Genomic DNA, 26,688 nt, shown 5'->3' with positions numbered 1-26,688 from the left:
TTATTTGAAGAACTTTAGTTCTGTGTCAACACAGTCATAGAAAAGATCCACTACTTCAGCAGGATCCAGAACCTCTGTACGAGTCAGGATATCTTCCATTGCTTCTAAGCCTTGTTTTTCCAGGTCTAACATGATTCTCATCAGTTTCTGGCCTTTATCCTAAAGGCACGAACATAACCAAACTCAATTAACCAGCAAACAGGCCTGTTAAAGCATTTTCCTGCTCCCTTTTGTTATGGAGATCTTTCAAGTATTTTTAAAAACGAGAAAGACTTTTTAAATACAAACTATTTCTGGGTTTGGATGGTCAAAGGCTAAAGAGAACAGTGCTGGACACTATGCATGAAGAAAAAATAACTGAGTGGTTGTTAAGTTTAAAGCAGAGGAGTGAAAGATGGATAGAGGAAAATGGTTTCATGGTCTTCAACAGCCTGTAAGCCTGCAAACAGTGTGAAGACTAGAAGCCCCAAGGATTGTACACATCATGGTACATGTGTATCCCTCAGATCATCACCTGCAAGGTGATTAGATCTGAAATGACGTAAGATGTAACAGCATTGACTCCAGATCCCAGGGGAGGCTTTCTGTGTCATTCTGACTTCTCTTCACGTTTCTGGGCAGGAAATTCACTCCTGAAGGCGGTGTCATTTCATTTTATCTAGATGTTATTTAAAATCCCGTACTTTAAAGTGCTGTTTGTCTTGCTTGCAGCTTTCAAAATTGAATTCCAGAAGAAAAGGCATTTAGAATGAGTGAAGGTTCTGAACTTTCCAGGATTTATACTAGCACTTGAACAGAAAGGCTAGAGCCCCTCAGCTAAGGTTTAGGCTGTCAGGTCACTCTTCATGCTACAAAAACTGCCCACTAAAAACTATGTTTTCTCTTCTACCACAGCTTTTGGTGCCACACCATGGGACATGAACAGGGGAGAGTTCAGGAGATGCTAACATGCCTCTTCTAAGTATTCCCTAAATCAGCATCTTGCATAGTGCTCTGGGAGCCAGCTGCACGCTGAGCCAATGTTATCACAGAGGCCTCAGATTTGAAATTCAGCCATTCCAAGGGATTAAAAACCACTCCAGCCAACATTGCATTACACACAGTTTGCTCTAGCAAAGGTTATGGTGGTTTCCTTCATCACTAATAGGTCAGTCTGAATGCTGTTACCATCTTAGCAAGACTCGGACCTACCCAGCTACGCACAGAGGAAATATCGTGGAAGAGCAAGTCCACTGTGGAAGTTCAACAAGACTGAGTCTTCCACAAATTGCCCATGATACCAATACCAGCATGACTGGCATGCCCTGGGGATCCCTCCCTCTTTTTGCTTCCTTGTAACCAGTTAGCCAGTTTATTGCAGTAGTTGCAACTGCAAATGTCAAAGAACAGTTACTGAACTATTTGCACAACAGCAGCAAAAATTGTATCTCAGTGAGCTGGAAAAGCTGTACAGAACGATCCCTTTCCTGCCTGCCTTTGTTCCAGAATTTTTTCCCATAAAGTATCTTCATCACTTTCCTGCCAGGAATCCCTGTCTTTTTTATACCAAGAAGCCCAGAACTGGACACAATACTCCAGGTGGGGCCTGACCAGGGCAGAGTAGAGGGGGAGGATCACCTCCTTTGACCTGCTGGCCACACTCCTCCGGATGCACCCCAGGATCCCATTGGCTCTTTTAGCCACCAGGGCACACTGCTGGCTCATGGCCAACCTGTCATCAACCAGGACCCCCAGGTCCTTCTCCACTGAGCTCTTTTCCAGAAGGTCATCCCCCAGCCTGTACTGATACTGACGGTTATTCCTTCCCAGGTGCAAGACTCTACACTTGCTTTTGTTGAATTTCATCATGTTTTTCCCTGCCCAGCTCTCCAGCCTGTCCAGGTCTCTCTAGATGGCAGAACAGTGTTCCGTCGTGTCAGCCACTCCTCCCAGCAAATCCTATTGTATAATTCTGATACCATGTTGCACTAGCATCCAGTGTTCAATAATCACTTTAAAAGACTATACACACAATGGGGACTGATCAAGTTAATCAGCTTGTCAGTTTGACTGCACTCTGTAAAGAGTAACGGGGCAGAGCAACGCTCAGGATAACAAACAAAACCCTGGTGATGAACAGTTTGTCCTTCAGAGGGAGTCATTATTCAAGCTAAACTTGCAAGGATTCTTAGAATATTCAGAGACTGTTTTTCAGTGAGTGGCTTTGAAGTAAATTATGGAGTTAGGAATTTACATTTACTCCTTTTAATTCCAGTCCCCCAGCTCTTACCTGATCATTCTCAAGGAGAGACCGGGCCCATTCATGTGCCTTGTATAATTCATGCCTGCGATCAGGTTTCTCCTGGAATCGAGGTATCTTTTTAGCAGGATCATCATTGCCAAAAGAAGGAGACTGTACTTTTGGTACTAATTTTACATCATCAACAAAAATGAAGGGTTTAAATATGGACCTGAAAGAAATGAGAATTACTGCTTGCAGTAATATGACAGATTTTAGGTATGTTGCTGAAACATTCACCAGGCTATTTTAAAACAACAGCTAAACAACAGCATAAGTAATTCATCTACACTAGGCATGGACCAGGTTAGAGAGTCAGTACTAGTCACAAGCAAAATAAATCGATGTGCTTTAAAATAACTGGGTTTGCCAGTCACTGTGAAACTTTATTACCCTTTTTACCTGTAGGTCTCTTTGGTCTCCTTCATGCTGGTTCTGCCACTTCTTTAGAAAAGTAGTATTGTATTTTCCTCTTTAAACTTGGTGGGGTTTTTTGACAAGTATCAGCATTCAGCCTCGCATCAGTTTTTCTCCTCTGCTCATGTTGCCAGATCTCCCTCTCCTCCCAGATTTAATTTTTGTTAAAATCACAATCAGACATTTGTGTGGAGCAGGGATGATTACTTGGCATATAACCAGCAGCATTTTAGGATTTTATGTCAAGGGGTGGAAAAAGACATAACTACCAATATTGTGACAGCTTCAACACTGAATTTGCGTCTAAACTCCAGAGAGACACAGACAGACAGACAAAACCCCCCAGCAATCCTGGATGTTCATTCCCAAGAATCTGAGAGCAGAGATTGGCAAGTGCATGGGAAACTGCCTTCCTTCCCTTTAGATACACCACCAAACAGTGCCCTGCATTCTGCAGTAAAGAAGCAGCCAGAAGCACGACACTTCTGCAACCATGATTAATAAGCACTGCCTGCACACAGTCAGCAGGTTCATTGCTTCTTACCATTTCCATCACGGTCATGAGGCCGTGCTGACTAAGAGCTTCTGTGACTCACTAGCTGCACTTAAAAGAATGCTTTTTTAATGCATTATTGTGTAAATTAAAGCAAGGAAGGCCTCCAAACACATCTTTTTACAGCTGAACTCTCTGCCTTTAAAAAGCACAGAAATCCCACCAAAACCATTTGAAGAGTTCCTCCTTTGAAAGGATTTGCATCAAATCAGAGGAGAGTTTTGGAAAGCAAGCTCAAACTCCATAATTAACCATGAAAGCTCGAGTGGCATAATGCAAGCTGAGTGGAAAGTCCCTTTGGCATGGCTGGCTTCTGTGACCCTTGGAAGAGCCTAACACTTACTGCCACTCTTCTTACAGGAATGACTGTCAGCTGTTCAAGGGCACCGTTTTGACCTCTTTACCTCAATGTTAAGTGACAGATCTCCTGAATAACTGCAAGTGGTTTAGTTAATTTCTGTGAATCCCCGGTGGATTCTGTTTAAAACACAAGATAATTCATTAGTTCTATGATGACCTGGCTCATGAGTTCCCTTATCTCCTCTACTACTTTCAACTAGAGAAGACATTTAAACCAACCAGACTAAAAATAAAAACCACACTTGGGATACCTGGGAACTGCAGATGCTTTGCTCTGTTAACATTTTGATGTAACGTGAGGCTACCATGAGGCTGTTTCAGTTTTGCACCTGTTCAAGAGAAGTGACTAACATGGTCCACAACCTCACCACCTCAACAAGAACCCACTGAAAAGCAACTATGCTGGAGCAGTAGTTCCTGGCTCCTCCCTAAATTGCATTTACCCTAGCTGGTCTGAATTTAGGCAAAGTTCCAGACCTAGCCTTTCAGCCCAGTGGTGTCCCTTTAGAATCTCAGCAAGGTAACACAGGACTGTCAGACTGCACACCAACAACTACTGGCTGCATTTCTGGTTAGACATTCTTTTGAAGGATGCTCCAATCTGGATGGCAGAGTTTGTTTAATATCTACACCCAGGGAACCTCAATGCTGTGTCTTACCTTGAAGGGTCTGGTGTGCCAGTGAAGTAATGAACACAGGGGAAACTAGGGTCCTGAGGCAGAACAGACACTATACTAGCTGTAGTGAGGAAAGATTCAGAGTCCACGCAGACACCGCTGTCCTTGTCACGCAGAACATCAATCATAGCTTGTGCAGAAACATCACCTATATAAAGGGGGAGGAAAAACAATTTGTGAGTGTTCAATGTGTGGGACCCCAGCTAAAGATTTTAGCCTGAATGGGCTTTGGCCGAATATGACCAGTGACACTCAACGCAGGCATGTCACAAATCCCAGCTCACAGTTTTCATTTAAGCCACACAAACCCAGAATGAACTTGCCTCACTAGTAAAAGAGAACTGTAACAAGCATTAATTAGGCATTACAATAGGTAGGGAGAAATGTGGTTAAAGGATGTTTTTCAGAAAGGTGGTCGTGATGTCTGTAATACTGCTTTGGCAATCACTATAAATAGACTACTTATAGGAAACACCCATTTTCCTCTAAGAAGCCACCTCTACCCAAGCCCAGGCAGAATGGGAGCACCCTGATCTCCCACTTCTCATCTACTTCCATTAGCGCTCGATCCAAACTGTGAAACATCACCTCATGTTCACGAGGTGTGACAGCAGCAGACACAGACACTGCGGTTTTTTCTCCAAAACAGTCTACTAGAATCCCCTGTTCTCATTCTATTTCCTGCTTGTGGCTTATCACACAGCTTTCTCCCCACAGCACTTCCACGTTTTCTTGGATTTACCGCTTTGGCAGGTGCTGCTTCTTCCCCAGCACCTCCTCAAACCCCACGCTGACTCACCCTGCTGCGCCTGGATGCCTCAATGCACCAAAAGACATGGAATGACCCAGCAGTTTGGAAGATTTGCAGCCATGGCCATCTGTCTGTAGGGGACCCCCCAAGGTTTTTCAGTGCTATAATCCAGGCTTATTAAGACCTTTCACCCATGCTCCTTCAGAATTACTCTATCTGCCTCTCAGACACAAACCACACTGTGTAGTTCTACAGCCTTAGCAGGAACTCTGCATTGCAATACACATCTCACCTGTGCACTCCTCCTGACATGTGCCAACATGTGAAAGTGCTAACAATCCAGTAAATTCATGTCTGCAGTACAGGGCTTTTTATCAAAAGATCATTTGTACCATGTTTCACACATGAAAGAGCAGACACATGTCAGCCACACACTGCTGCAGGCTGGTAATTTCAGACCTATTTTGGCCAGCTGCAGTGAACTGAAGTCATTAATAACTTTTGGTCTGGAAACAAACCCTTCCTTTGGTTGGAGGCAATTGACACACTGTCTGTTTGTTAACTTCCTCTGCTCAACAGTGAAAAACTGACTTCTGTTTGCAACTGACTAGAATTGATCCTACTTAAACTAAAATCTTAATTCCTTCCCCAGAAGCCTAAACAAACCTACCAAAGCACAGAATCCATTAAGCTCAAGCTTTCATACATGAGGCCATTTCTTTTTTAATACTATAATTTTAGCATTAGGTATGGCCACCCTAATTACACCGAAGTACAAATGCAGCAGCACATCATGCACATCAAAACAACAGTGAAGAAAGTTATTTTATAAATTTCAATCCTGCTTTAAAACCTTAAATTTGAGGGGGACATCAAGGGCTTCATCCTAATCTGTGGCAAGTTCAGGAACAGCCTCCAGTTCTGATCTTCCTTCCCACACAGTTTACATGCAGAGGTGCTCTCCTCAGTTACATGTAGTTCTGGGACAGGATGCTGAAAGGAGGCCGTAGTGAGTAAAGATCCCGCTGCGCAGAGAGAAAGATGGCTCAGCACTTACCACCTTGCTTTTCTAGGCTCTCCCTGCCAGAACAGCAAGCTAAATGGTCATCAGCAATAGAGAACACTTCAGAAAAATTGAAGTCTGAGTCTCCATTCCACCAGCCTTGGCTTCTCACGTAATTCCTTAGCTCAGGATGCTCAGCATCGAGTTTTGTAGTTAATGAAAGCTGATTGCAGATGCATTTCACCCCCTCTGTAGAAAGAGCCCCGTATTAAAAGAGAGAACTGATACAGTTTTTCTGGGAGAAGCTGGAAGGACAATGTGATTTGAGTTAGGAAACAAACCAAACCGTTGCTTAGGATGTACCATGGGCACGGCTGCATAATGACACATGTAGAGAGTTACCAGTCACTGCAGGCTGCAGAGCTCAGTTCTCTGTGCCCTACTTACATATTTGCACTGTCTTGTGACTGACAGTGGTATTTAGTCAGAATACCAGTTTCACAAGCCATAACCTCACAGATTCTGACCATGAAGCAAAAGTGGGCTCCAAATGATGAAGGCACCTGTCTAATCTTTTCTTCAATGGTGCATTCCACAGCCACAACTCTTGAAGTCTGACTTGATTTAAAATGTATTTCAGAAAAGCTGCATTTAGTTTAATGAACTTTATTTGCTTCCCCTCAAAAAAAGCCCCCAACTTTATTTTTTAAAATGTTTTTAAAGACTTATAAAATGCTTTAACCTTCCCAATTGAAAAACAACTTTATTGTAAGAAGCAAGACAGGCTTAAACTTAATTTTTAATCTTAAATTTTAAGAAGGCATGAAGTAAAAAGACAGTGTAAGTAGCCTTCAAAGAATATCAAAGGCTTTTTTCGTTTGCTTTTCTCAAAAATACCGCAGTGCTTATATCCATATATCTACAGCATGACTAACAGTGGCTGCTGCAGATACTCCTCAGAGAGAATAAAGCAAGCACGTTGGAAGCCAGAGAAAGAGCTGGTAGAGTAAATCTGCACACTCAAATAAAACCAGATTCTGGAATTTGGCACCAAATTTTTCTTAAAACAGAAACCAAAGCAGTATTTGTGGAAGTTATTAATACTGCCTTCCACAAAAGTAAGCTTGCTTTTGTAACACCTCATGCATGCAATTTAAATAATGAGTAACAACTTAGAGTAGGAAGTTCCATGCCTCAGTCTGCAAGAGTCACTGTCATTCAGGTCTGACCCTTATACTAGGGTCACTGACAGCTTGTTCTGATTCACACTTTCAAACAGCATACCTCCCAGGGAATTTTCTTGACTAGAGTGATAGGAATATTTGTGTTCATATCAAGCTAGGCAAACCACTCCTTAAGAGCTCTTTAAATACTCCATTTAGTAACTCATGTAAAATCATATTTTGCTGTTTTGATCCCCTTCAAAAAATGAAAAATTATCAAGCAAATTTTCCCATTGACTGAAGAACAGTAACAGGAAGGATTTTAGAGTGTTTATCCTTAAATTAACAATTATCCTTAAATTATCAATCAAGAAGTTGCTTGATAAATATTCACTATAAGCTTTAAAGAACTGCAGCAGTAATATTAAAAACAGAACTTGAGAACAGAGTCAGGAAAAAAAAAGCCTTCATACTGGGAAATGACACATCTTCCCTGTTTTAGCAACATTTGTGCATTCATTTGAAAGCTTAAGAGGCACACTTATGTTAGCAATAAAGAGCCCCCTGAACAAAGTATGAAGCAGAGAGTTCTTACACAGCCAGCAGCCTTTCCTCCTGGCAGCTTCAGCAGGCTGCAGGAGATGGAAAGTACTTATCTGTGGCTCACAGGGAGCTCCTGAAGAGCAGTGCACTGGTAAAAATCAGAGCAGAGCTGCAGTATCGTTTCAAAAAGCTGCAAGGCACAGATGAAGGCAACACTTTGTTTGCTGGGAAGAAGGATGTGAAGGTTATGTATTGCTGATGCAGCGCAAAAGGCAAAGTTAAAAACTACTCTTCTTCAAGTATCAGCCAGATAGGACAACAGAAGGTGGCAAGTTGTCACTGTATAATCCCAGGAACCTCAGCAGCCAGCTGCTTTCCAGAATTTGGATTTTATCAGGACATCATTATCAGTCTTCTCTCCTCTATGCTTGATATCCAAGACAGAAGAAGTCTTGCAGGTATCCTTAAATTGCAAACTTTTCTTGGGAAAACACCATCCCTGCTAAGGCAAGCTGATTCATACCTGATGGCATGAACTGACAACAGGCCATCCTGCACTGCACAGCTGGGGGTTGTTTCTTTGCTTTGACATTTTCAAAGTCAAACGTTCCTCCTCTTGATATCCACTATCTCCCACCTTTCAGTGAAGGGGAAGTGAAGAGATAATTGAATGGATGTGTCATAGGTTCAAGCACAGATTCTAGGATTCCTCTTAAGTTATCTGAATTTTTAATTCATTCCAATGTGAGTAAATTTTAAAAAGCTCTACTCTTAGGAAAATAAAAATATTTTCAAAACTTAATTAAAAAAACAAAAACCAACTAAGAATGAATTAATTATATGCCTTAGACAATTGTATTATATTAGGGCAGCACATATGTGCCAGCAAAGTTTTAAATAAGTTCAGCCACCAAGCAAGTGAAATCTAAGTTAATTTGGCAACTCTGGCTTCACACGTACAGAAATAGAAACCACCTACAAGTTTAAAGAGCAGAAAGCATTCTACTGAAGCACCAGATAAGAAATGGGGATGTGAGGGGACTCTATTGCAGTAAAGCAACCAGCAGCAGCCTATTATTCCACTTACCACCTAACACAAGCCCTTTTCTCAAAGCTGTCAACGCTTATCCTTCCCATCTAACATTTTATATTTGTGTGTAACAACTCAGGCATTAACTCCATTAAATACACTTGACATATTCCAAACAGCAAATAAATCTGGGAAAACACACCACTTACCAAAGATAAAAATTTAAGCACAATGGTTATTACATAGCTTATATATACCGGCAACAATCTCCAGCTTCACAGAAAACTCAATTACATCAGCCAATACAAATCAACATTTAGAAAGCAGGACAAATATAGTAGGTTAAAATCAATGATTTAATCAAACATTTGCCTATATTAGTCACTTCTTTAAATGCAGTGACTTTACACCAATTCTTACAAGGGTATTCTTTACAGCTACTTATAATAAGACAGATTTGCTGTGAGTGATAAACTGACCTGTGATTTTTTCTGCTGCCCAGTACTTTCCAGAAGTTTCCAGTATCCAGGCTTCATTTCTGTCCACAATCAAAAATGCACTTTGGAAAGTGTGGCATGAACTCCCATCTTCAAAATAATTTCCACCTTGTCCATGCTCTTCCAACAGAGCAACTATTACATCCAACGCTTCTTTAGCTGTGGCACCTCTTTCTAGGCCAAGTCTATAAGAAAAGGGTAAAACAGATTCAGATGGACATGTAAGAGTGAGGTGTCCATAAGTTATTTGTTTTAAACATCAGCACTGGACTGGCTTTTAAATACCCAACTGTCAGGTATGCCTAATATAAGAATTCTTGCATTACTGAGTTACTAGAATTACAGGATGAGATATTCCTTAATTTGTTTCAAGTGGTTCTTTATTCTCAAGCCTATCATAGCTGGTTTTTTAATTTTTAAAAAGAGTCCAGTTACCAACCAGTGGCCCCAACTGTTCTGTAAATACACAGTGCTCTATGTATCCCCCAGGCAGAAGAACTCTGAAGGACAATTTGCAAAGATCTTTTTAAAGTAACAGCTGTATACAAGTTCACTTTTCTGTACAGAAGAGGGAAATTGGAAATGAATCTTACCAGAGGTTGGAAAAGGGAAGGGATATTCAGTATTACAGTTTCTCTATAACATCTCTTTCCCAATGCACCAATATTTAATTGGCCATGGGAGCCAGGCATATGTTATCCTTTGATGCATAGTGCCCACTGTAGACAGAAGCATTTGAGCAGTCAGGCTTCAGTGTTCCTGCAGAGGCTTCCCCCCAAAAGAACGTTTAACAATTAAACACCAGATGCAGCTTTTGTCTAAACTAAGAGTAACCATGCATCTAAAAGAACATGATTTTAAAAGGAGGTTTGAGTAAAGCAAGGTTATTTTGGGGAAAAGCAAACTGAGGCACAACATCAGGTTTGGCAAAGCTACAGGGAATGACTGTATCCTGCCTTGAATAAATGGGATGAAATAATCCCTTAAAATAATTTACAGCCCCCTAACCAAGTCAACAACAAAAGCAGTAATCAGAAGAGTCCGTGTCAGACCTGCAAATGATTCCACTGGTTCCAAAATGCAGTTACTGGCAATCAGGAAATGCAGTATTTCAAACAGCAGCATATCCATTCCTCCATGCTTAGGGACAGTTACTTGGGTCAGTCCAAAGTTTCTCTCTGTTGGTGCTATGGTTTAACCCCAGTTGGCAACCAAGCATCACACAGCCACCCACCCCAACACAGTGGGGCAGGGGAAAGAAGCAGAAGTGAAGTGAGAAAACCCAAGGGCCAAGGCAAAGACAGTCCAACAGGCTGCACAAGCCAGCAAAGCAAAACAAGGAACCCATCGGCCACGTCCCATCAGCAGGCAGGTGCCCAGCCACCCTGAGGAAAAGCAGGGCTCCACCATACTCAATGGCACCAGGGAAAGCAAAAGCCACAACCTCAAACATTTGTCCTCTCCTCACTGCTTCTTTCCCCAGCTCTTTATGCTGAGCATGACTTCATATGATACAGAATAGCCCTTTGGTCAGTTGGGGTCAGCTGTCCTGGCTGTGTCCCCTCCCAACATCTTGTGCACCCCCAGCCCACTTGCTGGTGGGGAGGTGTGAGAAGCAGAGAAGCCTGTGACTCTGTGAGAGCCCTGCTCAGCAGTACGAAAACATCTCTGTGTTACCAACACTGCTCTCATCCCAAATCCAAAACACAGCACCACATCAGCTATGGAGAAAGTGAACTCTGTCCCAGCCAAAACCAGCACAGTTGGTTATGTCACCTTAATATTTTCCTCTGTGTTTATCTTTCTCTAATAACTCTATGGAAAAAGTCATTTTGACTGAGGGATAGGTGCAAGAAATTGACTTTTGTAAATTTAAGTATTATGCTAGCCCTTACCATTTCCATGGAAATCACAGGATGACAAAGCACAACTCTGCTTCTTTCCTAAGAACTACAGCACCTAAATCAGGTTCTGATAACTTGAATACAAAATTGTTGATCTAAACACTTTTCAGTCTGATCTCTGCACTGGGTCTGCTTTGTTAAAATAGTTGGCCATTATTTGCCTTGTTTTAGGCTGAGCTATTGAAAGCTGTGTTTACATCTCTCTCAGCTGCACCTCTTTATCACTTAGTGACAAAGGAGAGACAACTAGAACTTTAGATTATAACTTACAGTGACAATTTTCCCCCATCACCGTCTTACTTTGCATTTACAGAGTCTTTCCCTCTCACCTTGTTATTAGCTGAAACTTGCTTTGTATTGTCTCCATTTTCAGTCCCTGGGCATTTGTTATTCCTTCATTCTTTTCATCACTGGAGCAATCATTTTTCAGAGCAATACAGAGATGTCAGTCCCAGCATATACTACAGACATCATTTAAAAGCCAGGCCAAAACCACATCTTATTTATTCCTAAGAACAACTTCAAGAGATGTCCCTGACATGGATAAATGAACGAGCTGACAACTGCCTTGGTGACCACAGAGTCACTGGATGCAGTGATAGTCTGCCAAAAAACATAACATCATACTAAAATTAATAGTGCCTTCTTGAAATTTTTCTTCTCAGATGGCTATAGTCTAGCTTTCTTTGTTACAACTACAGCAGAGATTCTGGCTGAATATCTTTCAGACTACTTTTTTTTTTGTTCTGCAAATGGCTCCATTGTTACATGTACTTCCATTTAACAAAGGCCTAGGCTCTACTTTTGTTTGGGAGCTCCTATCTGTCAGTCACAAGGGACAGCAAAAACACCCACGAAAACAAAAAATCCTCCCCTACACAGCAACCACACAGCTCTTCTCCACACAAAACTGTAGGTCTTGCCGGTTATCTTGGCATCAGTGTGCCTGGTAACTGCAGCAAAACCCTCCCATGAACACAAGTCAGGGTACCCTTCAAGGTGAGTTCAGTAATTTCACCCCCAGAAGAGAACTTTATTATTCATTAAGAAAATTTCAGTGACAGCGAATCCACTGCCTCAGTACCTCCAACATGCTCTCACAGCATATTGTAAACCTTGTCAAAACTATCTTAGCTTTTCAGCTTCACACATTAGCTAAAGATGCAGACTTTCCCAATGAAGTAACTAACACACCTGATGATGACATTCTACTTATTCAATTTTGATGTCTCTAAGGAAGGAAATTGGTAAACAAATTAACAGCCTTTAAAGAGCATTCTTGACTGCCAGCCAAGATCAGCATCTCTGCGGGGCTCTGAAAAAGTGATTGCACCAGCAACGAAAAGAATGAAGTAGTAATACAAAGACACAGGGATTACAAATTAAGACAACAATGCAAAATAAGGGTGTATTTTATAGGTTTCTTCATATAAAACTTTTGCATGATAATGTTGTGCTGTTCCAGCAGTATCAGCATGAGAAACACAGTACACTGTCTCTGCATATAAATGTACTTCCCTAAATAGGTGCATTAGAGGCAATTGCGCCACAAAAAAAAACCCCAAACCAACCCAGCAAACAAACAAAAAACAAACCAAACTGCAGTCACACTAGGAGGAAGATCTCAAGAAAATCCAAAAATCTCAGTAAATTAACCAACACAATATTGGTGCATCTTTCAAAGACAAGCTTTTGAATAAAACCCTAGAACAGAAAAGAACTTCTTACAAGTTTGTGCTGAAACCCATTTTCTCTCAATTTTTCTGTCAGTTGTGACTAGGTTCATGTTCTCTACTAAGATAACCTGGAATGGGAACAAGCCTGCATGGAGCAGGATCAACTTCTACCCCCAAGTCGATCACACAAACTGCATTCATTTCTTAAGAATCTTTCATATGTTCTGATGTGCTGTGGTACACTATCAAGCTACAAATCTGTAGATACCTGTCTTAATCCTCAAATACAGCAGAATCCTAGGTAACAAACTGTTTTCAGTCATTAAGCCATCAGCAAGTTACTAAACAAGCTAAAACATTTGTGAAATACATCTTTGCTGATGCCCATTATGATCTTCAGTAGAAAAAAAATTGTCTATGAGGTTGCAGGATGAATTTTCCTATTCCAACAACATATGGAAAAAGAATGATCACTTCAAGAGAATGTAGAAGCAAACTCTTAATGGGGCCTGAGTGTTCAAGCAAACTTTGATTCTGCTACTGGCTGACATTCCTGGTAGACTACTCTTGTACCTGCTTTGAAGAACATGTTTCACAGTATAAAGCCTTTCGTTTTTTTTTCAAGCAGCTAGTCTTTTTCATCCACACACAGTGTGTCAGTCTTCATCCTTCAGCTAAGATCTGACACAGATGCAGAAGACCAACATACACATAGGTGTGAGAAAAATTTGGCCAGAGATGTGCATTTCTTATTTAGGCTTAAAATGCCTCCATTTATTTTTGTTTCAATAAACCCTGAGTGACAGAATCAGTCTGTTCTGCAGATGGGTAAAACATGGCAGAGCTTGTGCCTGCTGCTTCATCGCAGCCTATATGGTCTGTTTTGTACTTGGTGGCTCTCTCTCTTCTATGAGGTAACCCAGAACAGATAAACTTAATGCAACTGTCCAAGTCTTCATGGTAAGAGAAAGAACCACTTTGGCTGGAACAAGATGGTAGTCTGCAACACACTGCTAGTTCTCCTTGCCTGAAGTGCTCCCTACTTTCGAGCTACAGAGAATTTCTTCTGCAGATAAGAGGGAAGAGAGGGAAGGTAATATCTACAAGTGATGATCACTCATAGTTTATAACCAGCTGCCCCTTATTTTGATATCTCCTGATTTGCTAGTGTGGGTAAATCTAGACCTGCTGGGTGAGATATATATATATATATTTGAATGTTAAACAGTATTTTGAAACTACAACCATGGTAAGCATAACTCTGCATCTTGCTTATGAAAACACCTTCTAAGTCTTTAATTGCCCTGTTAAAAGCCAAGGTATCTATTTCCTATACTCTATCCATAAAACCTGTTAACTCATTACAGGGGTAAAGTAGAATGATTTGACAGGACTTTTCTTGACTAACAGTTATTATTGGACATATATCAACTCTTTGATATTTAAGTGGGGTTTTTTTTCCCTTCAGGAACTGAGGTTAAGCTGGTCTATAACCACAAGTCTTTTAAACTCTATTAAGTATAGCCACAACATTTAGCCTTTTCCAGTCATCCAGAACATCCCTCATCTTTCACTAGTTTACAAGAAAAATGAGAATTCACCTGAAATTGGTTCAGCCTGCTCATTAAGTATCCCAGGGCAAATTTCAGCAGGACCACTGGGTCTAACACTGATTCACTTAAACAGTTGTTGTCATGTTCCATCTTTAACTAAATCGAATCCATTTGCTCTCTTTCTCTTTGTAATAAGTTTGCACCATTTTCTCCTCTTTTATTTTCAGCTTTCTTCCCCCACCCAACTCCCCTTTAAATTCTCTTCACTACAAGATCAACATGCAGGTGGAGATTTACAGTACAGCACAAGCCTTTTAGGCAGACAGCCTTCAATGAACAAACTTAACACGAGTTGTTTGCCAGCATTTAAATAAGGGCAACGGTTTGCATTGGAATGCAGGGGCTGAAGTGAGGCATAGTAGTCTGTTTATGCCTACAGTTGGCTATAAGCCCAGGATAAGCTTTTTAGGTCAGAGTAGGCAGTTGTAAAGTGGGGGAGAATGAAGGGCACACCAGCAATCTCATGTTAGGAATCAGTTAGCAGTTCCTTACTAACAAGGTAACCACTTTACTTACCCTGTCAGAATAGCCCCTGCTAGACTGTGGGGTAGGTAGGCAAGGTTTAGTGGACCTCCATTAGACTGGTACCTACCTGGTAGCCAAACTCAGATTCCAAGCACTTCCAGTGCTAACTCAGCTGTGCCTGGAGCTCTGCCTAGACAGGTCTCCTGCTCATATTGTTTTAAAATCTCCTAATGCCAGCACCACAAAGCTGTTGTAAGTTATGATCATCTAAACCTCTGGTGCTTGAAAGGCTGGTCACATCTCAGTAAGCCACCCACCTGACAAGATCCATTCCAAGCAAGGCTTCAGATTCAGAAGCTGGTTCTCTGGTCACGACGGCTTCATTAGCTACACAGACTCCATGCTCATTAGCTCCCATTTCTGCCCCCCAGAGCCAGGAGGGCTTGCTCAGCACAACAGCGTGGGTCTTCGGCACCTGCTCAATCTCAATGTACGTGCACTGCAGAGACAGCAGGGAGAGAAAAAGCAAAACAGTTGCAAGAACTTTATCTAATGCCGTGACCGAAGTGACACAAGACTTCACGGTACAGACAGGACACAAGTTATTTTTAAAAAGTCCATGTCTTGTATGAGGAGGGGTGGGATTTTTATTTTTTTTTTTTTTAAACATTCAACCTTTGCATCCTTGTATTGCAAAAGTCTGTGAAAATACATTTCTTGTGATAGTTGCAGGCTTCAAAGAGTCAACCAAGCAGAACCCGAGTGCTGGAGTCAATGGAAAGCAGCAGTAGGCAGAGGTACTGTTACAGTAAAGAATCACAGATCATGTTTGTACATAGTAACAACATCAAGCCGTTCTACCACCCCACCTAAGCACCTATTAAGTACATATTGTAACAATGGTAACTGGACAAAGTACATCAGAAGGCTTTCCCCTTCCTCTTGCTGCCTCCCCTGCAGCTGCCCCCAGGACTGAGACTGCTGGTAGGAAAAAAAATAAAAAACAACAATAAAACCCCACACCAAGACTGGAAAAGATTCAGTAAAATGCTTTGAGAATCAGTCCCAGGAAATAAAACACAGGCATTGTTTTTGCTTAAAACTGACATTTCTGTTACTTTAAATGGTCTGCTGCAATCAGTGGGCTGTGGATATATTCTGACAGGTCAAAAATACAGAGGAAGACTTCAGAGAAGTCACTGAAACTGCAAGGAAGAAATAAAATACATGTTACCTTGCAAATGTATTTGCTTTTCCCTTGGTTTAGGACTTAAAAACAAGCACTGTTTTCCCAGACAGCATGGAAGAGAGCTTGATCCATCATTAGATCATCGGCTTCTACAAACCAAAGGAATGGCCTTTACATTTTACTACTGTGATTAAGTTCTTGAAGGACCAAAGTCCACAGAATTTTCTTGTGAGGAAACTGAAGCTGTCTGTGGTATTTATGAGATAGCTCTTAGTGTCCATCATTCCTGTCTTAACATGTTCCTTGCAGAAAATATTCTGCAACATTTTTCTGAAGGAATAATTGGTGAGACATATCAAAACAAAGCAAGACGAATGAACAGACTTGTGGATTGAAAGTTGTCTGCCATGAAAATAAATGCAGTGTCCACATTAAAACCTAAAGCCAAAGGAATCAGTCCAAGACTGTTTGCAGAGAGATTTTTTTTTCCTAACCTGTCTTTTCCCCCCTAAGAATTACACAGCAGAATTACATAGCACAATCACTTTCAGCCTCAAGTCTTGAGCAGTGATATTTACAGTAATAGCTAGTCTAGCATGCAGGTCAGTGCTGTTTGGATAAGCACTTAATGTATGTATGTGAGTCAACAGACAGTAACTGCATCTCCTGGATGTGCAAAGGAGGAGCTGTGGCAGCAGGAAAAGGGGTTATGCCAAGCACCTCCCCACATTGCATGTAAAGACATGACCAGAACAGCTACAAGGAGAAGGGTCTGCAGCCAGCCAGACAGCAACTACCGTCCAGCTCAAGCCTTGGCTCCCTACATCTCACAGGTGGTCAGCTAGCTGGAGTCATCCTGCAGAGCTGTGGAGGACATGAACCTTCTGCACCCTGCAGCAGAAAGCAAAAACCTAGACACAGCGTAGGGGAGACTTCAATACTCCATAGCTGCCACTTGCAAGCATCCTCCCGCTGAATAGCCTTATTATACAAACTTGCTTATGCTGAGGCTTCGATTTTTTTAGAGGAAAAATGATGAAAACATTCTGAAAAAGTGATAGTTAGGCTAAAAAAAAAATGCTGAATGCCTTTTCTCTGCAGAACATATTCTGGCTATCCTTGTTACCAAATGCTTATTACTTGGAGCCTCATTCCAAAGCCACACATTTCCAAAGCTGCTATTCACTAGAATGATTTTATTGTCAGTGGTAGCAGTCAACAAAAGGGAAAGAGGAAATTATTTGCTCCTGCTAGAAGTATCCAGAGCATTCTAAAAAAAGTGCTTTTGCTTTCAAACTATGTAATCAGAGGCCAAAAATCATCCAGAGGCTGCTCTATACACCTCAGATGCAGCTGTCACCTTATATATTGCTTCTTTACATTCCCCAACCCAACAACAAGTGAATTATGATTCATATTTTCACTATTTTATTTTCAGCTTCCATACATGTACACAGACATTAATGACCTAAATTAATGACATCAGAATGACCTTAGAAGATCTAAAAAAAAAAAAAAATTGAAACTGATAATAGCTCACAGGTCTTGTAAAGCTACCATTGACTTGACTGCTGTGCAACAATCCTCTGCCATTGTAAATGACGATGAAAAAGCCTTGACGAGCTTTTATCTTCCTGTTAGAATTATTTACTCCAATAAGCAGAAAAGTAGGCACTCAGTAAGACTGATGTATTAAGGCAGGTGCTTGGTTCATATTCGTTAATAATAGGTATCAGCTTCTCAAAAACTATGGTACAGATGTGAAAACAGATAATTAAATTTTAAACATAAACCTCTCACTTTTCCTAAATCCACTGCCCTGCCCTTAAAATAACATCTTTTCCAGATAAGAGAATTATCTTGGTGCAGGAAACAGAGAAAATGGGCTATCGACCCCTAGCCAAGACACATCAGTCAGAAAGGTAGGTCAGCTAAAGCCAGTCCCTGGATTTGCAGTGAAGCAAACTACTGCTACCTATTCCACAGAAAACAGAACATATGCTTATAAACACTCATGTGCAGAAGGAAATACTAGAGGGAAAAACAACTCTACCCACCAAAAAACTTCACTGGCCACCAGATCTCTAGAAACAGGAGTTCAGGTGATGACAGGATTTCAAGCACAAACCACCACCTCCCTGTCCCCTCTCCTGCACCCCACCAATTTGGCAAATCACTCCAGCACAACAGCATAGCAGCCTGTTCTACCAAGAGCTGTGCCAAACTAGGCAATGACAAGTAAAATAGACATAAGGTACCGCTGTGATTCTGCTTGCTACCAGCCTTATCTTTAGAATTCCTGAAGCATCCTACCTCAGCATTTCCCAACACTAGTATTTTTTATTTGAGTATGAATGCTAAAAACGGAGGAATACTGATACATTTGGTGGCAAAGGCTGTGAGTGAGTGGTGTCAGGCTCCATTGATTTGCTAGAAACTCCAGCCCTGAAAGCAGCATAACTGGCATCATGCCCTGTGACAGCAAATTCCCATCAGGATATATCAAAGTAAAGAACAGAGACTTCACATTCAAGAGATGCAGCCAACGACTTTAAAGAGAATTGAGCAGGCTGGAAACTATTGACGTTTCTTTTATTTCACTTACGGTATCAAGAAAATAATCTTATCAAGGCAACTCTAAGTATAGTACAAGGCACAAATGTGCCTCCCACCCTAGTTAGGGCATTCAGTTATGTTGGAGGCATTCCAGGAAACCAGACACGACAGTCATAAGCACAAGAGATTTCTTCTTTCATTAATGAAAAGAAACTATTGTGCAGCTTCTACTGTACTCGGACTACAGAAGCCTGATTCCTAGCACTGTCAGTCAGGTCATTATGAAATATCAATGAAATCACATAGGCTTCAGCCCTAGATAACAAAGGCAATAGTGAGGGAATGCTTTAGAAAGAAATTATCTTTGAAGAAGGACCATAAAATTCAGTTTACGGAAGGGATTCCTCTACAGTACTGCCTCATCACATCCAGGCACTAATCTGGCATAAACTCTTTGCTTAGCCACTTCAAACACTGCCATATCATTGCACATAACTGAAAACAGGCAAAATACCTGTACTGTTTGAGAAGTTTTACCATGGCTGCTAATAACCCCTTCCAAAAAGGAATGGCAAAAATGTGGTGAGGGAGTCTTGCAGCCTGCTGCCTCCACAGCAATCAAGACAGAGACCGACAGCCTCATGACAGAGGTGGCACGAGCTACCTGCACCCTCCCATCATGCCAAAATGTAAGACTGGAAAGCTCAAATGTGGCTATTCAAGAAAGCCCCTGAGACCATCTCCTGTGGATGTACATGTTTTACTTTTCATCTGTTTGTTTCTAGCAACAAATACAACAGAGCTGAAAGGCATGGGAATAACCATTTTCTGAAAAGAGAAATACACAAGCAGCAGCAGGCAGCACAGGAGATATGACTGGCTGATGCTGTTATCACTGCTTGCTTATGCACTAAGCACCACTAAGTATGTAGTGGAAGACACCTGGACACTACATATTATGCATGACACTGACATCTGCTAGCAGCAAAACTGCTGTGCCACAGTGGAGGGGACAGCTACACACCAGGATAAATCTAGCCTGGGTACATCTCAAGTAGCCGGGCCTAGTTTAGTGGTCACATAGACAAACCAGTATGGTGAACAAACATCTCTTCAGTGGCAGGATGAATCCTCAGGCAATTAGCTTTCAAAACCACAGGCTATGCTAGTACTCATATCCTCATGTAGCCAGATATAAACACTAGCAGCACTTGCTACATGTACAGATACAGAACAAAACTAATTTCTACCACAGCAGAGCATCTCTTACTTCTTCATATTAAGAACAGCTTTTCCTTTTTTATGAAGGCCCCAGTACACCTTACATAAGCTTCTCTATCTCCATATTGTCCCTAGCTGCTTATATTCATTGCAACTCATAACTGTAAAATTTGAATCCATATGCCTCTGGTCTCTAGCAGTGCCCTTTATCTTGAAGGCTACGGATGGCAGATTGTATTCTGGAAAAGATTTAGAGATGCTAGAAAAAGCCAAACAGTTCCCCTGTTAAAAAGCAGAACTATAAACTCTCCAGCCGACTCCAACTTACTCTATCAAGCCACCAAGGGGCCTCAGGCATGTGAGCCACAGTATGAAAACATGGCCAACAAAATGAAATACAAAATCCTTTAAAACTAATGAAATACCACGAAATGCAGCATGGCACTCAAAGCTGAGAACGCTCTCTGGAGTCACTACGTGTAAGAGGTAATTTAGCAGTAGAGAATTTACCTCTTGTTTTCTAAGTTACAAGTCTAGCAGTCTGCTAGGTGCTGGGCAAATAAATCTGAAATAGGGATGAAGTGTATTGATTTTATTTTTTTTTAATGGTATGAAACAGCTTTCAAAGAAGCCACAAAAAGCCCATCACAGAGATTTCCTCAGACTGATTTCTTTGCTTGGCCACTTTAAAATGCTTGCTCACATATCCATGGAGGTATCCTAGTCAGAGCACCCAGGTCCAAGTTCAGGTTTAGTAACATGATGTAGGCATGGTGCTGTCAGTCTAACCTAGAGGATTCCCAAAAAGCAAATTCACAGTAGACTCAGATGCTGCTTGGTTTCTGTTACTAGATTCTGAACATCTGAGTCCCAGATATAATGCAGATAACCCAAACAGCTGGCATAAGTGGGAATCAAAGCATATCAGAACTAAACTGCAGTACCAGCATGATGCCTGGTGATTTCATTACAAATACGAGAATTAAGATAACCTCTGGGTAATACAAAGCCAACTTTAATACAGTCAGAGTCTACTTTCCAAGTTTTTTATCTATCTGGCAACAAACCAGAGAACCCTCAGTTAGCTTCAGGTGAATTTTTATGTCTGCAGTGCTCAGACCAATGCACAGTAAAAAATCTTGATGCTCCTCTGAAAACTGGGAGCAAGGTAAGGTAGGATGGTATCCTTTAAAAAAATGTATTAAAAGGAGAAAACAAAAAAGCCAACTAAGGCCATGAAGTTTTAAAGAATGCAAAATTCCTCCTACCCCGCAGAGAGCTGGCTCTAAGCCCAGAAGAATGTTTAATATCAATACAGTAGATACAATTTTCATATTCCACAATTTGATAGACTTTGTTGTAGACCATCCGTTCTATTTCCCCCTTTCCACTCCTCCATAAGAAGTTGCAGGCTATGGTGATAAAAGAGCTCTGACAGCTCTATACTGAAGCAGGCAACCGTGACTCTTTTCAAACCATTAGGAGAAATGGAGGTTAATGTAAAGGGAAAAAAAAATCCACCTGGAAAATTCATCTGAGAGAGAGTCATCCACCCAAGACTTCTTCAGGAGAAAGAAAACCACAGCAAACAGCAGGTGATTGGAGAACAATAGAAATCTAGTCAGTAAAATCTATTTTCAAAATAGGAGAGAGAGGTTTGCATCTTAAAATTCATACAGCATAAATTCTCACTAACGTATGAAAAATTCTTAAAATCCATATCTGGGGAAAAAAGAACACCCTTATTTTCAATAGAGGAATTCAAAAAAGGACACTATTTATGCTCAAAGGATCAGTACTTCACCTGCATGCACAAGTTCGCTAGGCTGACCACCACAACAAGCAAGGCTGCTGATCAGCATCTGCCACTGCAAAATTACAATGCAAGACAAGGCCAAACTTTTGAGAAAGTTGTCACACACAGAACAGACCTTTATGAAAAGCCCCATTGTGCAGGGTCTTGGGAACCTGCTGACACGGAGGGAAAGAATTATGTTGATGAGTTAGCTGCAGGGTTACTTGTCCAATAGATTGAGCTACAGAGATCAAGCTTAAAATGACTTGCAGCATTCACTGAATTCCCTTGTTCAAGGCCCTGCCACAAGCCAGCTGATGTATAACACATCCTGCCCGATTCCTTTATGCAGTAATCTAGCTGAACTGCTGTGCCATTTTTGGTGACGTTGTGCATTATGTCATTTGCAAAGGTGAGCAGCACAGAACACACACAGGACACAGACGTCCTGACATGTATCATGTTAAGAAACCAATGCAAATGTACAATATGGAATGGAGAGAAAAGCTGTTCACTTGGGGAAAAAAATGCCAGGATGGACGAGAGGGAAAGTTTAGTGAGAGGCACAAAGGATTACTGACTTAGAAAAACAGTAGCATCACATTGGGCAACCACGTTTCCATTTGCAAAATATACATTTCATTCTCTCAGACCTTTTTAGTTAGTTTCATAAAATGCAAGGGAAGGAAAGCTGTAGAAAAAAACACCCCAACAATAACTGAATTGTTGTTAGATTTCACAGGTTTTAAAGAACAAAGTCATAATTCTGCATATGTCAAATGCTGTATCTAGATGCTTTGACTTCCCCTCCACTACCCCATTAGCTAATTACCTGTGACAACTCCATTAAGTTTGCTTAAAAAGTGGATATAGTGTTGCATGCCTGCTCCTTGGTAACATGAAACAGCTGAATTCAAGCAATTCCTTAAAGCTTTTCTTAACTTTGAGAGGTACCACTAACAGTATACAAGGAATTAAAAGGTTTTGCACAAGCTCTGCTTATGGGTACATTTGTTATAAGACAAAAGTAGTCTCAGAGACATCCACACAATGGTAGCTAATTAGCAAAAAAATTAGACCTTCTGCTCTGATATCACAGAGTTAGCATGCTTAAAATTGCAATAATCTTATTCACTAGCATCCTTAAGTTCATAAAAGAGCAAAATCTAGAAGCAAATCTAGCAACCTAAAACTGTTATTGCAAAGCTTTTATTGATTCAGTCAATCTTTCACAATTCCTACAGCAAAGGGGATTATGAAACATTTAAAAAGACCTTTGAAATTAACAGTTTTAAAAGAAAATAATAAAAGAGAAAGGGATATTTCTAAAGACAATTACCCTACAACATTTATATTTGCTAGACTTGTTCAACTAACTGACTCTCTGCAGGTGGAAAAAAAAATATCTTGAAATGTAAAGAAAAACTAACAACTAAATCTGTGCTTAGGTCTGTGTAAAGCAGAGCAGAGCAAAGCTACCAGACAGCCTTTAGACCCAATAAAACAATTAAAATCAGTATCTTGTTTCAACCAGCTTACTCAAAATACCCATGAGTAAAAAGACATTAACAATACTCAGTGCTGAGTGTGATGAAGATGCAGTGATGAGCGATTGTTTGCACTACTCCCAGAGCAACTGAAGATGTTTTCATTCTGTGCTGGGAGGAAACAGGAAGAATTTCAGTAAACATCTAGAACCTGTATGCTTCTGTATACTGCTGTACTTGCAAATCCTCAGGCTTGCTAATGAATAATTATGCAGTAGCACTGACTAGCAGAGGGAAAGTAGCCATCTAATTAGGCCTTAAACCCCTACTTTAAAAAAAAGTATTAGCCCACTCCAGTCCCTTGTCTAAAAGTGTATCTTCACCATATTGCAACAAACTTTACCTTTATTAAAAAAAAACCAAACAAACAAAACAAAACAAAAAACCCCAAAAATTCAACATTTAAAGGGCAAGGCTTGCAGAAACTGGCTACAAACTGCAGTGTTTTAGACAAAGTGCTTATGTTTCCTGCTTCCAAAAGGACTGGCAGAAGGGTCTAGTTCATGATTGACTTATACAAAGGAATCAGACTGGTTAATTGTGGAGTGGGAGAGGGATCATAATAGATTATGTACGGCTTAAGTATACCCTTCAGCAGATTACGACAATCTCAAAGATATGGGACAGAGACCAAAAGAATCAAGTGCTGTAACACAGAGTTCTTAAAAATATTCTCCTCCAAGGATACAAACACTGCAGAGCAGCTTTTGGAAGCTCCTTCCACAATAACAGAGCTTTTTTTCTTTTCCATTTCCAGTTCTAAGAAGAGAAGCTTTATAAAAACTGCTCTTAAGTTTTCTTCTCCTTTTATTTTCATGCTTGTGTTCTGTATATTAGCACAGGTCTACAACAGTGCTGCTAATTCAGCAATGCAATTAACAGCACTTAGTGCTTTCGGTCAGGGGGAAGGGATTTCTTTATATCCAAGATGAAACCATTTAATAATTCATGAGCTGTACTAGATGTGGTAGCAACAGGAAACAAGAGAACATGAAATTGGAAAGAACAGATCCACATCCTCCAAAATTCGGAAGTAATTCCACTTGAAAGACAGAATTAAAACTGGCACTGCCCTTAGGATCTCTTCTGGAGAAGTGACAATTATATCCATAAAGGACGGGTAGGGATGAGATGCACCAGCCTGGTGCAGAATATCTGGTGTCCTCAGCCTTCTGCACAACCACAGGGACAGGAGGATCCTGAATGCAGGGAACCTCACAGAGCCTGGTTTCCCAGTCACCAGCCAGAGTATGAACCTATGGACTCTAAAATTTCATGAAAGCACAGATCAGGCTCTGTGGCCTCTGCTAAAAGCGCTACCCCCACCAATCCCTGTCCGTCCTTCTGCTGTCACAGCCTCTTCATTCCACCTTCAATGCACACTTGTCCCTCTTCTCGTCTTGTTTCATCTGACCCCTTGCTTCATCCTTCTACATCTGCTTATTCTTTCATTTCTCTCATTAAGTGAGGCTGTGGTAAGAGACTAAAATTATTTCCAGCAGGGTACCTTTCAACCTGTATCCATGGCATCAGCATCCAGCTTCAGGCCTCCACATCTAGCCTGGATTCAGAGAGAAGTCACAGTTTGAAAACCAACCATGATGTGTTTGTGTCAGCTGCAGGACACGTCAAAGCCAACTGTATGAACATTTGGCTTACAAAGCTTATACTCCTGCTTTTCTCCTCTCACATTCCCTTATTAAAGCCCCCATTCATTGAGGCAGAGCTTTCTGGCTACCTGCTTCACAACATGCCTAGTGTAGACAGGCCCCATCGCAACTGTCCAACAATCACAAATGAGAAAAATGCATATGGCAAGTGACAAACCTTGAAAATCTGGTTTTAGTTCCAGTTAGCCAGGATACTTTTCCTTTAAAAGGAAAAAGGCAAGTGACAGGCTACACAGCACAGGAATCTGAGATGTGAACAGTTCAGCCTGTCTGCTGGAGAAAATACAGATCATGGATTTCTCCTTAATTAAACAGAAAAGTAACGTTCTGAGTTACACTTTCAGGACTTTCAAAGATCTTTTTTCTACTCAAGAGAGGCTTGAGTGAAGGGAACAAGGACTGAGCAATCTGACAAGAAAACAAAACAACATTAATTTCTTCCAATAGTAGTAATTTCTCACAGTTTGAATGTAACAATTCACCCTTACCTCAACTTTGCTTCCTGGATCGTGAGCTGCGGCAGCAAAGTAGACCACCTCTTGTACTTCATCCCTAGGCCGTGCAGAGTTCTTTCCAAACACCACCAGCCCATCTTTAGAACATGGGGGAAAGGCTACAAAACAGTAACTTGGGGGAGCAGCAGCCATCCTGGAAAGGAAAGGAAGGGTAAACAAACAAAACTGGCATTTGCTGAATTCATAATTGCATGCATGAGAGAATCATTCAGTTGACTGCTACTTGTAGGTATGAGGTAATGCATTCCCTCTATCTCTCAGTTGATTGTTCAATGGTAACGAAAGAACAGGTCAGCTCAGATGAAGATTATCTAGATTTAATAAAAAGAATTATAGTAATTTTCTGACATTTTTCTTTATGCCTTATGAAGGCACAAAGAATAAGGAAAAAAGATAACTGTACCTTAATGACTCAGTCCCCACAGAAGGAAGATACTCTGCACCAGAGCTGTTCGGGAACATATGACCTAGATGTATTCTGCTGATTCAGACAAGTGCAGAGACACAGAATAATTTTAAATAATTTACTTTCTCTGTTCCCAGGCAGTTTAATATTTTAAAAAAGGAAAGATAAAACATATTTGAGGGATTCATGAGGAAGGACAGTGGTGTAACTGGAGACAGAACAAAGATTTAGCACAGTTACGTCAAAATCTGCCCGTCAATTCATCTACTCAGATCAGAGAGAGACTGAAGCACTTTATTTTCTCTGTGGTTTGTCTGCACTGCTGCTCTTATCTAAAGATAATTGATTGCAGTTTATTTGTTTATGCAGGCTAATGTGAACATTCTTTAAAATGTTTATAGGATAGCACAAACATTTGAAGTGTTTGCAATGACAATATATTAATAAAAAAGGTAAACTTCTGTAGCTGGTCCTGTGTACGTTGCCATATCTGACATTTTTTCTACCATTCAAGGAAACTTCTGGCACGTACGCCTACAAAAGAAAAAGGTGGGGTGTTTATTGCTTGTTAAAATAGCACTTGACACAGATGTCAGATTTCTTCATAGATTTTATCATTGCATCAGAAATTCCAGCCCCGAAATGAACAAATATGTTCCTCTTCTCCCTCTACAATATCCTGAAGTAGTAAAAATGTCTGTGCACGTTTGGACTCCTTAGAAATAATCATTACTATCAGAAGTTTCACCCCCCAAGCTGCTAATTTATTTGGAAGTAAATACTGGGGGTGGGGGCTGTGCAAATCTGGTTTAGATCATTAACCTGGATGTCTTTCAACATTCAAATTTTACCGTTTTTT

At 40.8% G+C, this 26,688-nt stretch overlaps 1 protein-coding gene across 1 annotated transcript; it reads right to left on the bottom strand.

The window, feature by feature from the left end:
- Positions 1-25,555, bottom strand: SCRN1 (secernin 1; the record flags this gene model as incomplete). The annotated part of the gene is made up of 7 exons (XM_084260073.1): positions 1-159; positions 2,270-2,450; positions 4,268-4,433; positions 6,094-6,288; positions 9,255-9,457; positions 15,248-15,429; positions 25,397-25,555. 7 exons carry the CDS (start codon positions 25,553-25,555, stop codon positions 1-3), a joined length of 1,245 nt encoding a protein of 414 aa, XP_084116199.1.
- Between the last annotated feature and the right edge of the window lie 1,133 nt (positions 25,556-26,688).

Source organism: Gallinula chloropus (genome assembly GCF_964237585.1).
Source record: "Gallinula chloropus genome assembly, chromosome: 2".
NCBI classification, from domain to species: Eukaryota; Metazoa; Chordata; class Aves; order Gruiformes; family Rallidae; genus Gallinula; species Gallinula chloropus.
Note: the sequence above shows the minus strand (reverse complement) of the source record. Positions and strands in the feature narration are given on the sequence as shown.